Consider the following 15,346-nt stretch of genomic DNA (forward strand, 5'->3'; position numbering starts at 1 on the left):
AAAGCAATAGATTATATTGGATTGATTGCCCGTAACGTTTTTGTCCAAATCGGCCGTTACCGAGGAAAGCTGTGCGATTATTCTGTATGAGCGCTTATCTCAACTGATACCAACCAACCGGTTACATCAGGCTATCCTCCATAGCTTGATGGTTCAATACGTGTGAATGCCTTTTTTCATCCATTGCAGATGGCAATCACTACCGGTGATAAGGGGCATCGGTGGTTTACACCAGCCTCTATTGGAATTGGATAACCTCTAAACACTGCACTGTCATAGGCGTGATATTCCGTGATATTACCCTCTTTGTAAAAGACTCTTGTGCGTTATTCGATGAGGAAGCTTATGGCTCTAGACTAGAAGTTAAGGGACTGAGAACCTTCAGTCATCTGGTGAAACATAGATTCAGACATCCAGAATCCAGCAAAACTTCGTAATTAATCCAACCTTTGCGCACCACGATCGTTTCGAAAACCTGCGACCTTCGTATTCATTTTAGTTGCGCTTTGAATCCATCGCAGATTCAAGAGTATTTCGTGCAGAAGCTTTTTGATTCGATGTTAAGCGTTACGTAAACAACAGAACCTACAGGGGCTGAAAAAAGCCATGCAATTCCCCTTGGTGAGCTTTTAAGATTTTTTTTCAATGTATTCCTAAATTGTAGAGCCTATCCGTTTGACAACGAGTGATACGAAACCTTGGTCAGCTGGGAACCGTTGTCTGACACCAGGTTCTGTGGTTTTCCACACATCCCGAAGGTTTCTTGAAAAATCTCTAGTGTTGCTGTTGTAGTCTTATGCGAATGAGGAGAACTACCGGCCTTTTACAATAAGCGTGGATGATAATCGGATATTAGCAGGTTGAGTCCTGAATTTTGACCGGATGTGGCTTTCTAGACTACCGGATGTGGCATCCTAGTATATGCCCTCTTTAATTTCTACCACGAGAGCATTATGTCGCCAGAACGAATTTAATAGATTCCCTTCGGGCCCGAGGAAAACCACCTAACGTTCCAGTGAGGGATGTGCTAGCTGTGCTAAATTTGGACTACATGTTCGAAATCTACTTCTACCTTAAAGCTATCGATCTGCGCCTTTAATCTTATATTTCCCTTTCTATCATCTTTTTCTTTAAACTCAAAGTGTTAAGCTAAGCAAACAATGTAAAAACAAAAACGAGTTTGGCTCCTTAAAACCTTAAGGTATGAGCCGTTTCAAATAAAGAATTATTAATAATAAGAAGTCTAGCATGTCTTTTTTGCGGTATTATTCATCATTTCCAGATTTTCTAGAGTTCATATTTTATTGGTGGTTACAAAATTATGTTATGTTTTTTTTGGAAATTTATCATAACGTGGAAGCTTTCTGATCAGCAAAATTATGCAGTCACAGTTTTTTTTCACATTCTTTCAGGTAATTCAATTTAAAACAAAAATAATTACAGTGCTAACATGAATTTCACTCAGACACTTGGTAAAATCAGTCAGAGTAACTGCAGCGCTAAGAATTTGTATGAAAGTTAACGTTTAACTCCAAAAACTCAATAGTTGAATTACAACTTTTTTATTTTATTGTTGTCTAGTTTATGCAATGAAAATAAAACTTCATCTATTTTACTTGACTACATAATCATTCGTCCTAATTTTGCTTCGAATGTGTCTCCTGGTCTCCTGACTTAGGTTTGGAAGTCAAATTCGGAAAACTTAGTAATGAGTACAAAAAAATACCTTTGCGGTGAGTTTTCTGTCAAAATTCGCCTTAAACTTTTTGATCGTGTGCTTCTTGACAACTGTCAGTCGACATATCATGCCGTCTTTTTCGTTCTCGCGCGCTCGGACTTTCCCTCTCGTTCGTTTATTTGTGCATCCGTTCCGTTTTGATCTCTTCATTCGGTTTGCAGTTGTCAATCGTGACGGTCACGATTTCCGCGAGTGAGTTTTGTTTTTACGCACCAACCAAGAAGTCAAGTTCCAAGTGTGAATTTGTTAGAAGAAAACTTCGGAAAAAACAAACCTCTGACAAGTTCTAGTTTCTGGCTAACGTCGCGAAAAAACCCGTTTTCTAGCTATTCCGGTTTCCGTTCTAAACGTGCATTGATCCGAGTTGATCTATGGACAGCCGGAAGTGCAAAATTCTACATCCGCCTACTGTGCATGGATTTTATCGGTGTGTGTTGTTGCTGGGTTCAGATAATTTTTTGAGAAGGTGACAAAATATTTACATAATAAGCAAACCAAGCAAGAGAGTTCCGGATTATTGTTTACACATTTTAAAATTTGAGTTAAGATTTTGGTAGTGTTGCAATACGGTTAAGCAACTTGTTGATGGAAGATTCCTATGCGAGGATTGATCAAAATCATTGAAACTAGTCCTCAGCGACCTGGGGACAAAGTGCGAACTGGACCGCAATCTGCCTGCACTGTGGCCAACGTGCCGCACCTCACCAATACCAGCTCAATCCGTCCACGGATAGCTGATGATGTGAACGGGAACCAGCAAAAAGGCCACAACAGCCTGTGCAAACTGAGCCGTCGAACAGAGGCGGACCAATTTGACCGACTCACGGAAGAAAAAGAAGCGATACACGAGGGGCCTTGGTTTCCGTCATCAGCAGCAGCAGCAGAACCCCGTCATCGTCATTAGCCGTCAGCCACATCGTCATCGTCATCGTTAGTGGGAAACATCATCAGGCGGTTCTGCTTCTCGGGGTAGTCAGTTGGTTGTTGGTGGCCCTTTCGAAGAGATTTCGGTGGCCCATTGTCGTCGTCGTCGGTGACTCGAACGGGGGACCTTGTGGGTCTAGATGGGTTCACGTTGTTTCGTGTGCAGTTTTTTGTGTGTGGTATCTTAACGTTTAGCTAAGATCCTTCCTCGTTTTGTGGGCTCAAACGCTTACAGCGACCGAATCTAGAAGATTATTATCCCATCGAGAGTAGGATTAGTTCGAGTGGGATGATGAGTGAATTATGACATCGGGTTTCAGTTCGATACAGATTGCAAGAGGTTTCGGAAGGAAGCAAGCCTAAATGCACAGGTACCCACAGTGAATTATGAAAAAAAGAGAAGAATTGATTAAGTGATTTTAACCTGGATATCTTTGAAGCAATATCAATTAGTGCGTGAAACAAAAAATCTTCGTTATCAAAAGGATAAAGTGCGGACTGTGTTGTAGACTACAATACTAGAACTATAGGTAAGTTTATTCGAATAACTTTTGATTCAAATATTTCATCATTTTAATCTTAGTTTTATATATACAGTAAGGTTTTTTTTTACACTGATATACGTACCGCGTAAAAAAAACCGTGTAAAAAAAAACCGTGTTAATTCCCGAAAACCGTGTAAAAAAAAAACCGTGCTAATTCCCGAAAACCGTGTAAAAAAAAACCGTGTTAATTCCCGAAAACCGTGTAAAAAAAGACCACTCGAATTCTGCAGCTTTGAAGTTCTGACACTTAAGACCTGAGACCTGAGACTTGAGACATAAGACCTGGACTTGGAAATGTAGACTAGAGACACGAGACCTGAGACTTTAGACATGACACCTGAGACCTAAGTCCAGGGACCTGAGATCTGAGACATGAAACCTGAGACTTGAAGAATGAGACCAAAGACATGGGACATTAGACCTGAGACCTGAGACTAGAAACCTAAGACATAAAACACGAGACCTGAGACCGGAGACATGGGACATGAGACCTGAGACATGAGACTTGAGACTTAAGACATGACACCTGAGACCTGAGACCTGAGACATGAGACATGAGACAAGAGGCATGAGACATGAGATATGAGACCTAAGACCTGAGACATGAGACATGAGACATAAGATAAGCTACTAGTGTTATTACCGCGAAAAATTATATAAGCGTCGATTACAACTTGCGACCCCTCTAGTGAAAGGGTTTGACTTGTAGATGACGAAAAACAGTGTCGCGAAATTGCTAGTCCAAGCTACTAGTGTTAGTACCGCGAATAATTAGTTTAGCTCCGATTTCAACTTTCGACCAGTCAAGTGAAAGGGTTTGACTTGTAGTTGACGAAAAATAGTGTCGCGACTTTGCTAGTACAAGCTACTAGTGTTAGTACCGCGAGAAATTAGTTAAGCTCCGATTTAGACTTGCGACCCCTCTAGTGAAAGGGTTTGACTTGCAGGTGACGAAAAACAGTGTCGCGAAATTGCTAGTCCAAGCTACTAGTGTTAGTACCGCGAAAAATTAGTTTAGCTCCGATTTCAACTTTCGACCAGTCAAGTGAAAGGGTTCGACTTGTAGGTAACGAAAAACAATGTCGCGAGTTCGCTAGTACAAGCTACTAGGATTAGTACCGCGAGAAATTAGTTAAGCTCCGATTTCAACTTTCGACCCGTCAAGTGAAAGGGATTGACTTCTTGGTGATATTGGTTACATGGGGTAATCTTGAGAATCCGGGGAATTGAATAGTATTCAAAGTGTATTTTTCATATTTTGTATCACGTTTTGTTTTAATAACTGGCAAAATAAATCAAAACGCGCAAGCAGAAGCTGCAGCGCCCAGCTGAAAATTAAGCAAAATCATCATTCTAGAGATCTCTGAGAGCTGTGAGCCCGTGCGTTTTTTGATTGTTTGAAAATTTGAACAAGATGCTACAAATTTTAGAAAATTTTTATCAAACATCGCATTCTTTGAAAAATTTGCAGTTAATGAAAATATAACTTAAAAATTTGTATCCATCCAATCATGAATTTTTATGATTTCAGCTAGAAGAATTTGTTACAGTGTTTTTCACCCCTAAATGTTTGTTGAACCCTCATGCTTTTTCTATAAAAACATTTATGGTTCAAAAAATATAAAAATTAATTCGAACAAAGCCAAAATACTGCAATTGGTACTTCATGCATTACGACATTACAAATACATCACAACTGGTGGAACCAATAATTTTTCTGACTACCTCAATTTTATGTGCAATCAACTTTAAAATTTTTTTGTACAAACGGTATGATTATCTGCGGAAATAATGTTTTTAAAGGCCATTGAAGTTGAAAACTGTTGCGTGACGCACCAGATGCACCAGTCGGTATCTCTGTTCAAAAGACATACGTCGTCTATGCCGATTTAGGCTTTGTAGACTGAATTAATTACGTTGAAAATTTAAGATTAACATTTAACTCCAATACCGAGATGGGAATCGAACCCATGCCATCAGTGGACCAGCGATTGCCGTCTTACCACGCTAACCACTCGACCAGCGAGACGTATCTCACAACTAACCTTGAGTTCTGTTTGCTTCAAACACTTTAACTTGATTGGTCGCAGATTGAAATCGGAAATAAAACTTCTTTCTACCGGTAATAACACTAGTAGCTTGTACTAGCGAACTCGCGACACTATTTTTCATCACCTAAAAATCAAACCCTTTCATTTGACCGGTCGAAAGTGGAAATCGGAGCTAAACTTATTTCTCGTGGTACTAACACTAGTAGCTTGTACTAGCGAAGTCGCGACACTATTTTTCGTCATCTACAAGTCAAAACCTTTCATTAGAGGGGTCGCATGTAGAAATCGGAGCTAAACTTGATTCTCGCGGTACTAATTCTAGTAGCTTGTCTCCGGTCTCAGGTCCAAAGTCTCATGTCTCAGGTTTCAGGTCTCATGTTTCATGGCTCTTGTCTCTTGCCTCAGGTCTCATGTCTTATGTCTCATGTCTAATTTCTAATGTTTCATGTCTTAGGTCTCATGTCTCATGTCTCATGTCTCATGTCTCATGTCTCATGTCTCATGTCTCATGTCTCATGTCTCATGTCTCATGTCTCAGGTCTCAGGTCTCAGGTCTCAGGTCTCAGGTCTCAGGTCTCAGGTCCCAGGTCTTAGGTCTCATGTATCATGTTCTTAGTCTAAGAGATAAGATTTTCCAACTTCAAAAAGATTCTAAGTGTTTTCCTTTGAAAAGGACTTAGAATATTTTCTCTCAAAAACCGTGTTAATTCGCGAAAACCGTGTAAAAAAAAACCGTGTTAATTCCCGAAAACCGTGTAAAAAAAGCCGTGTAAAAAAAAACCGCGTAAAAAAAAACCGTGTAAAAAAAAACCTAGGTGTAGTTTTTTCTTTACTTCAATAGGTATATTTTAATGTAAGTGGGTACCAATATTTCCTATTGGCTTGAAAAAGTGACCTGCGCATATTTTCAGCTTGATCAAACTTGATTTATAGATTGTTACTTTCGTATACACTTAAGGATACATGCAATGTTGAAAAGGGAAATTTGTTTGGATGTAGAATGATTCAAACTAGCATGAATCTAGTATAATCTAAAAAAACTTCTCCGAATCTTTTTTGGAATTTCGATGGAGCATGTTCAAGAATTGGTAGAATGATAAAGAATGGAATTTTTGCTTAAAAATCATATCTCGCTCTGCTTTAAATAGCAAAAAATATAAAAAAAAACATGTACTAAAATAACCTAAATGAAAAAAAAATTACAAAAATTTGGAAAATAAATAAAATAGTTTAATTTCTTAATTTTTGTAATTTTTAAAACTTTTTTTTTCAATTTTTTGTTATTTTTGTAAAACTTTTATCCATTTTTTCTTGTTTCTTATGATTTGTGCCATTTTTATCATTTATCATTTGGCTAACGCGCCGTTGTATTGAAGCGGAGATTGCAGGTTCAAGTCCTGCCGGTGAGCCGTTGTATCTTTTTCGAAAAATTCATGATATTTACCTACGGCTTATGTTCTTTCGTTCTTTGATATCTCATGTTTCTCTAATTCTTTCCATCACCTACAAAAAATGTGAACCAAATCCACTTTTTTTTCAATTCAAGATAAAGCTTCAAAGATCAGCATTTTCGATTACTGGGAGTAATTTTGATTTCAAAAAAAGGTTTTTTTAGTTCTACAAAAATTTAGGAATAAGACCAAATTTTCATGAAATATTTAACCATTGATGAATTCTTTGATATATTTTTTTATAGCCAAAACTTTGCAGTCTTCAACAAAGTTGTTAAATGAATATCAAAAACATCTAAACACCTTTTCGTGATGTTAGAAATGGTTATATTTTTTTTCCATTTAATTTTCTAAAGATTGAAGCATTTTTTTCATCTCTGAAACTAGAAATTTTTGGTAAAATCTGGAACTTTCATTAAATAGAGAATTATGAAAAAATTAAATCGGTTTTAGTTTGTTTGCAGATTTATATGAATTGCTGAATATAACATACACAGTCTTAATCAATTGCAATTAAAATAAACTTTTTTGTCATAATATAATATGATTGGTGTGAATCTTGAAACCCAGGCAATATTGGCCAATAATCACTTCTATTGCAAAACAGTAATGGAATATAAAATAATTCGAATTTATCAACTCAAGTAAACGTCGAATTAAGCGACTTTTTTTCGACAACGAGGCATTCGTTCGAAGTCGAAAAGAAGTCGCCTAAATCAACGTTTAAATTGGAGTTAATAAATTTGTAATAATTTATATCCAATTGCTATTTTGCAATAGCTACATTTTTCTTATATGATGTGAAAGATTTAAAATAGAGAACTGAAAATCGAAACCAAAAATGTAAATTATAATTTTTGAATTTAAACGAACGAACGAAATCATTTTCAAGTTTCATAACTAACACTGGGGTGTTAAAATAACTGATTTCGGAAGATTTTGGCGTCTTGAACTCGAAACTTTTGTCAAGTTTTGTTTATAACCTCTAGTTTTGGTGATATGACGCTTAAAACTTTTGAATTTATTCAATTATGAGTGAAATCAATCTTTAATAACTGATGAGTCATCAAACCTACATTTAATTTAATTTAATTTGAATTATTACCTTTTGATTAATGATTTCCCTTATTGTTTAATTTAATTTAGTTCTGTCGATATATCGAATTAATGAAATGGTTCCGTCTACTTGCTATACTGCCGTTGGAAAGCATAATTGCATCATGATACATTTTGACATGTCTACCGCGTCATTGCGATAAATATTTTTGTTATATTTCATAAAAACATGTTTTTATACTGAGCCTGATGTTTCTATTACATAACAACAAATCAAATCTTTTAAATAAGTCGCCTAGACACCAAAATGTCGAAAATTCCAGAATGGAACATGTGACAATTATGCTTCTGACAGCAGTATATAAATGGCATAAAATGCTCAGGTTTTATAACGCACTAGATTTAGCAACTTTTTCTATTGAAAAAGAAGCTAATGTGTCTTTAAATTTTTCCTTTGTCATAAATCTGTCATCATCCTCATGATAATCTTTTATTTATCATCATCATTTTATTATCATAACTTCGCTGTGAAGTTGCCAAAATAGTAGTTTCTTATAATTTGAAACGAATACTCAATAATTCAGATTTATGAACAGATTTTACAGATTTAGTCAAAGTCAAAAGTTACAAAATGACTTAATTTGATTAAACATATCACAAAATACTGTCACTAAATTTTCTGTTGACTCACAGAATTACAGATTTTTGTTTTCTAATATACAGATGTTTCCTCGCAATCTCGGTCGTGATCGCTTTCAGTTTGCCTTTTCAAAATTAAAACAAATAATAAAGTAGAAATAAAAATCTATTAAAATATCAGGCAAAATTCAGCATTAAATATAGTTGTTTGGATCTGACCTATATGCTCTGTTATTGCTACAAGAATGTTGTAAATTTATTAAAACTTTGTCTGGCAAAAAAAAATGCTCCAACAGCGTTAAAAATAAAAACAACAGAGTTCCATCAATTGCCAAAATATTGATAAACAAATTTCATACAAACCATCAAATGTTTAAATGCTGAATTTGTTGAAACATTTTATGAAAGTGGGAAGTTTCAATACGATTTTCAACATTTTTTGTTTGAAATTTTAAATTTGTGAAAGCCCGGAACCGCTTAAAACTATTTTGATAAAACTTGGCCTGTTTTTTGATAAAACATTTTGCCATCTTTTGACCAAATTCCAGTTTTTTCAATGAAAAATATCGACTATTGTGAAGCAATCTTAAATTTCCTTGAGATGTATCTTTTTTCCAGTCATTGTACACTCGTACAGTCTTTAAATGTTGTGGAGGGTTAGTTGGATATAGCTGAACTGGAATGTGTGAAAATTTCATGAACAAATACCAGCTAAGATCGAGGTGGCAGTTTTTCAATACTAGCATTCTAGTGTGTGAACAACCAAACCACAGAAAGAATCTATATAATGACAGAGATTCGATCTTATAACCTTTGGCATAGAAGACTTGAGTTCTATCCACTATGTTATAGCCGCTGGCAATTGAAATCTGATTTCAGACAACACTTAAAGTTAACCTGTGATAAAAATGGTTGAAATTTATATCCAAGGAAAATGACCTTTTTTGAAATTTAATTCAACTATATTTGTATAAATTTGACCAAATGTTATCAAATGGGGAAAATTCGCTTATTCTACTATTTAATTGCATTTAGCTATTAAATGTACGATAAAAATGCGACTTTTCCACGAAAAATGAGAGAGGACTCTCGCTTGAAGGTTCAGTCTAATGTGTTATTTTGTATTGCAAATTAACAAACTTTGGATTTTTTTTAGATAATTCCAGAAATAATAGATTGATATCCGAAATCCAAAAAGCTGTCTTTGTTAATTTTTTTCGTTTGCCCAAACCTGAAATACTGCAGTTTGAAAAATACATCTTTTTGATAGAAAATGTCTTATATTTAACGAATGCTTCAAGATAGAAGATAGACATTTGCTGTCTCAGCAGAAAAGATTTATTTTAATTTGATAAAAGTGCGCCATCTACGTATGATTTAATCCAATAGAGTTAGAGCTAAAAAACTGTTTTTTAGACGCGCTCTAACATTTTGACATTGAAAAAATCATAGCGTGCTTCCTAATCGTCATATGAAGTTGATGTCTTTGACAAAGTTACCTAAAAAGGTATTGGCTGCAACTTTGTAGAAGACAATTTTACTTTATCTTTTCAATTAAAAAAGTTTGTGTGTCAAAATCATGGAAAAAATGACACGTCCTTATATATGATACTGTATAATTAAATCGTTTATTATTATTTTATGAGCATCTTTGCCGAAGACACCTTTTGTCTTAATCTTATAGTTTCTGCGTTATTAATTTTGTCTCGCTAACTTTCCGTTCTGGACCACTAGGTAATGTCAGCCTAATATTAAGCTTTATTCTACTGAATATCATCATATATGCTGGGCTAGAAGTTGGTCACTTTTTAGCAACGTCACTTTTTTGAGCTTACTTTTTTGAAATTTGGTCACCAAAGTCTTTATTTTTACCAATATGAGTACAAATGACTACATATTATCTTTGAAAACCTTTTTTTTTGTAAATTAGCTGAATTTCTTTTTACAGGTTGGACTCGATTATCCGTTAACGCGAATATCCGTGAATCGATTATTTGTTTTCAAGTCCAATTTATCCATATCTACAGAAAAAAAGCGTGTTTTTGTCAACGTGTATGTTTCGTCTTATTTTATAAAGTACTAGCTGACCCGGTGTGCTTTGCTACACCTTTCAGAATCAAATGATATTTTCAGAAATCATTCAAATTGTTATTGTTTTTGGTATTATTTTAAATCAAATTATGACGAAATTAATAAGCAATCACTATAAAATGAGAGCTTCAGCTGGAGTTTCAAATTGCAATACAAACCATAACTTATATTTTGAATCTTGATTTATAAATTTGTATTAAAGATCTGATAATTTTCATCTGTTTCCTTAAGTTTCGCCCTAAAAAAGAAGGTCCCAAATTAATCGTTCGTAAATAATCTAACTTATAAAGTATGGTTGTTTTTGCTTGATATGTTCTGGATTTATGCTAAAAAACTGATTAGAGAGCCCCCCTGTCCTTCCCTCCACCCCCTGCTGAATGGAGATTGTAATCTTTAATAAATATTTTTTTCGTTCCCAAAAATCCTCTTATATCAAATATAGTTCCATTGGTTGATAAGTATTTAAGCTTTACAACAAAAATTGTATGGAGCCCCTTTCTTTCTTTCCCTCTCTACACTGTAAAGTATAAGAGTCTAATTTGGTTTCATTTGCTCGATTAATTCTCGAGTTATGGAAAAAAATGGAACCCCCCCCCCCCTTCTTCCTTTATATCTTACCGCTTAAAAGGTACGGCTTCAATTTATAATAGAAACATTTCTCGAATCCAAATACACTCACATGTCAAATATGGTTCAATTTGCTTGATCAGCTCTCCAGTTATACTGAAAAATTGTAAGGGAGACCTCGCCTCCCCCTTTTCATCCACCTCTTCGAAAGGGTGAGGGATACCAAATATTCATAGAAGCATTTCTCGTACCCAAATATCGTTCCATGCCAAATTTGGTTCCATTTGCTGTTTTAGTACTTGAGTTATGCAGTAAAAATTGTATGAAACTCCCCTCCCTCTTTCCTTCCTCCCCGCTGTAAGAAGGAAGGGGTCTCAAACAATCATTAGAACATGTCACGTTCCCAAATACTCGCCCATGCCAAGTTTGGTTCCATTTGCTTAATTACTTTCTTAGTTATGTTGAAAACTATAAAAGAGGCCCCTCCCCCTTTATATCTCCCTACTGGAAAGAGGGATGGGTCTCAAATTATCATTGAAATATTTTTCGTATCCAAATACCCTCCCATGCCAAATTTGTTTCAAAATTGCTTTATAAGTTTTTGAACTAAATAAAAAAATATGAAAGAGGCCCCTCCCCCTTTCAACTGAAAGAGGAAGGGGTCTCAAATAATCATTGAAATATTTTTCGTATCCAAATACCTTCACATGCCAAATTTGGATCCAATATCTTGATTAGTTCTCGAGTTATATGAAAAATTGTAAGGTAGCCCCCGTCCCCCCTTCCTATCACGCCACTGAAAGGAGGGAGGGGTACCAAATATTCATAGAAATATTCCTCGTTCCCAAATACCGCCCCATGCCAAATATGATAACATTTGCTTGATGGGTTCTCGAGTTATGCAAAAAATTGTCTTTTGTTTGGGAGGCCCCTCCCCCCCTTCATGAGAGAGGGGGGGGTCTCAAACCACAATAGGAACCTTCCCCTGCCTCCAATACCCCCACCTGCCAGGATTCACGCAAATCGGTTCAGTAGTTTCCGAGTCTATAGGGAACAGACAGACAGACAGACAGACAGACAGACAGACAGACAGACAGAAATTCATTTTTATATATATAGATTTTTTGAAAATTATACTTTTTTCAATTTAATTTTGAAGTGAAGTTATGCCTTTTTTAGCCTTTTGTTTAAATAGGTATTCGAATTTCAAACGAACGTTTATGAGCTCTAAAATGTGAAATTTAATATCTGAAAATATAAATAGGTACATCCCATTCTTTAAGGATTCAAAATTTTCTAGCATTTTTTTCAATAGTCATTTTTTTCATTGGGTTTATTTACGGGGGAGGGGGGGGGGGGGGGGGGGGGTAGGGTCTAACACTTTCAAAAAATCGATTTTTTTATTTACTTATTGTAAAACATTTCAAGAATGTTGTGTCAAATTTTCAAGTCAATTGATGCAAAACTGAAGAAATTATAGGCCTTTATCTCCTCCTATCTAATACTGCAAGAAAGCAAGAGCAGAAACTTCAAACGCGTTTTTCTCGAAAGCACATTTTTAAAGTCCGTGGACATCGTCATTTGAAAACTACTTATCCGATTCTTTTCAAATTTGGAGCATATTTTCTACATATAAAATACCAGACCCCAACGTTTTTCTTTTTTTTGTTTTTTTTTACTTTTGGAGATTTTACAGATAAAAAATGGCGGATTTTTTTAGTGAAAAATCGTAGTTTTTTACTTCGAACAGCCACAAAAATTTCATAAAAAATGTTTAAGTTAAATAAAAACGTTCGGGTCCAGAAAAAACATCTATTAAAAATATTTTGCTCTGATTTTTTGACTTCAGATGATTCTGTGCTGAGATACAGTGTCCACCGCAAATCCTGTTTCTAAAAGGCATCCTCGAAAGTGCTCCATCACCGGCTCATTTTTCAATATTTTTTTTTCGAAAAATTACAAAATGTTCTTTTAACAATGCTTTGCATAATGCAAAAAATTGGAATACATTTGTTTGAACGATAGCTCTAGAAAAAAAAATCGTGAATATGGTGTTTTTTTTTTTACCCGTTAGACCCTACCCCCCCCCCCCCCCCCCCTTAAGTATTGCATCTATTTTTACTTCGTAAATTTCACTATATTTTAAGAATGTTTTTGTATCTTCATTGTATATCTGATATCAAATTCTTAATTTTGAATTTCTTATCTCAATTCAATTAAATATCTACTGAAATTTGAATGTCTCGAGAATTTCGACAAGACGTGCAGCAGAATATTTAATTCGCAGGTTTTATAAATTTGCACAAAAACGTTTTTCACAGACAGATCATGTTCGTTTTTCAGAAAAAAAAAAAGTTTTAAATTGTCCTATACAAATCTGTACGCCTCGGTGATCGAGTGGTTAGCGTTGTAAGACGGTAATCGCTAGTCCACTGGTGGCATGGGTTCGATTCCCATCTCGAAGGTGGGTGTTAAATGTTAATCTTAAACTGTCTAGTCTACGTCATTTATTAAGTCTGTAAAGTCTAAATCGGCTAAGACGGTGTATGACTTTGCCTTATTTAAAAGTTAAGACTTACTTAAGAAGTTACTTTTTAACACTGCAAATTGCAAAAATAATTTCAAACCAAAATGAAACTTTACACAACTCAGGACATGTGAAATAAGAAAAAATGTTGAAATTAACTCTGTCTGATGCCAGTTGATAAACTGTGTTTTCTTCTTTACCGTGAGCTTATGAATTTTATAAAAAAAAGCGTCTTAACTACATGGATTATGAATCCGTTTAAAATAAAAATCGGAAATAACTGCATTGACCTCCAACTAAGCAATTTATGCAAAAAAAAAAAACAAAACAAAATTACAATAATTTTTTTGTTGAAATAGTGTAAAAAATGTGATACATTTTTGCGGGGACATATATGGGCTCGTATACAGTAAAGGGTTTAAATATACAGAATTGGAAAATTGCTTATCAAATCTGTTGGTTGAAGTTTTAGATGTCCCTATTGATGATGTTTTAGATTTGATGTGATAACTAATTTTGCTCTTATTTCATTTTTGCCTTTTTTTGGCTTTCTAGCCCAGTATATATACCTACATTAAATTTCTAAAAAATAACAAAAAATATTTTTATGTCTTGATTCACAGTTGCATCCCCTGACAAATGACTGGTTCCCCGATCAAAATGGAGCAGGATTCGGACCACGAGCAGCAATTGCTCCGGCAACAGTACCATCAACCTGCCGGCGGAAACATTCCAAACGGAGTCCACGAGCTCACCGCCAGTTCCGACGTGTCGGTATTGAGGGACGAAAATTGTAGGCTTTTGACCACACTGCTCGAATACAAGAAAATGTTGGAAAACACCAAACTTCGCTACGGCACTATGAAGCGAGAGTTCTACGCCGCCAAGAAGCGCATGAAACGAATGGCCAACAAGCTTCAGCTGACGGGAGGAGGATCTGGGACAGTGAACAGCCGAGATGGGAGCGATAGTGGTGATAGTAACTTGAACCCGGCCAATTCAGGCGCGGGTGGTACACAGGTCGATGACGAAATTAGGAAAAAATGGAAAGAACCGAATCTCAAGGCTGCCGTCAAACTGAAGGCAGCCGTGGGAATGCAGGCGTATAGGTATCTGATACGGGACGGAGAGCTCCAACTGCCCAGCTTGAGGACCATTTCCCGCTATGTGGATGCGCTGAAGAAGGTCGGGATGAAACCCAATTATGATTTTAATGTACGGGACGATGACTCGGTGGGGGGAACCATTTTCGAAGAGCTCAACGAGGATAGTGGCGATGTGGATCACAACCGGAATCAGCACCATCCGAACAGCGGTTCCGGGAAATCGAACTCGCAGCAAACGTCCCGGGATGTTTCGGACTCAGAGGAACCGGTCAATTTTACTGGTGAGTTTGATAGACATTTACTTTTTTTTTTTTTTTATTTGAAGAAATGAAGTTTCGAGAACTACGCACTATTGAGATTTTCCGTAATATTTGAAAATCTGAATCTGAAATCCGAATCTTATTAGGATCATTAAATCGTTAAGATTTTAAGATTTACACTCACATAACTATTTTAGATGTAAGTGCAGGTCATAAGCTTTCTAATAAGCCAACCTATCTGCAATAACTTGTAAGGCAAAAAGGTTATGGTCAAAACAAATTTGCATGCTTTTTAACGGTCGGACTATTTGGTGAAAATCTTCAGAGAATGATCAAACTTTACCTGAAGGTTCAATGAAGTTAGTCTTCAAAATATTTCAACAAAATATCC

The 15,346-nt window shown here is 35.7% G+C and overlaps 1 protein-coding gene across 1 annotated transcript; it reads left to right on the plus strand.

The window, feature by feature from the left end:
- The first annotated feature begins 1,879 nt into the window (after nt 1-1,879).
- LOC129753834 (uncharacterized) lies at nt 1,880-15,070 on the plus strand. Its single transcript, XM_055749682.1, has 3 exons — nt 1,880-3,192; nt 14,213-14,976; nt 15,021-15,070. The coding sequence occupies exons 2-3, from the start codon at nt 14,229-14,231 to the stop codon at nt 15,068-15,070; spliced, it is 798 nt and encodes a 265-aa protein (XP_055605657.1). The 5' UTR covers nt 1,880-3,192; nt 14,213-14,228.
- The last annotated feature ends 276 nt before the right edge of the window (nt 15,071-15,346 follow it).

This window comes from Uranotaenia lowii, chromosome 3 (assembly GCF_029784155.1).
Source record: "Uranotaenia lowii strain MFRU-FL chromosome 3, ASM2978415v1, whole genome shotgun sequence".
Lineage (NCBI taxonomy): Eukaryota > Metazoa > Arthropoda > Insecta > Diptera > Culicidae > Uranotaenia > Uranotaenia lowii.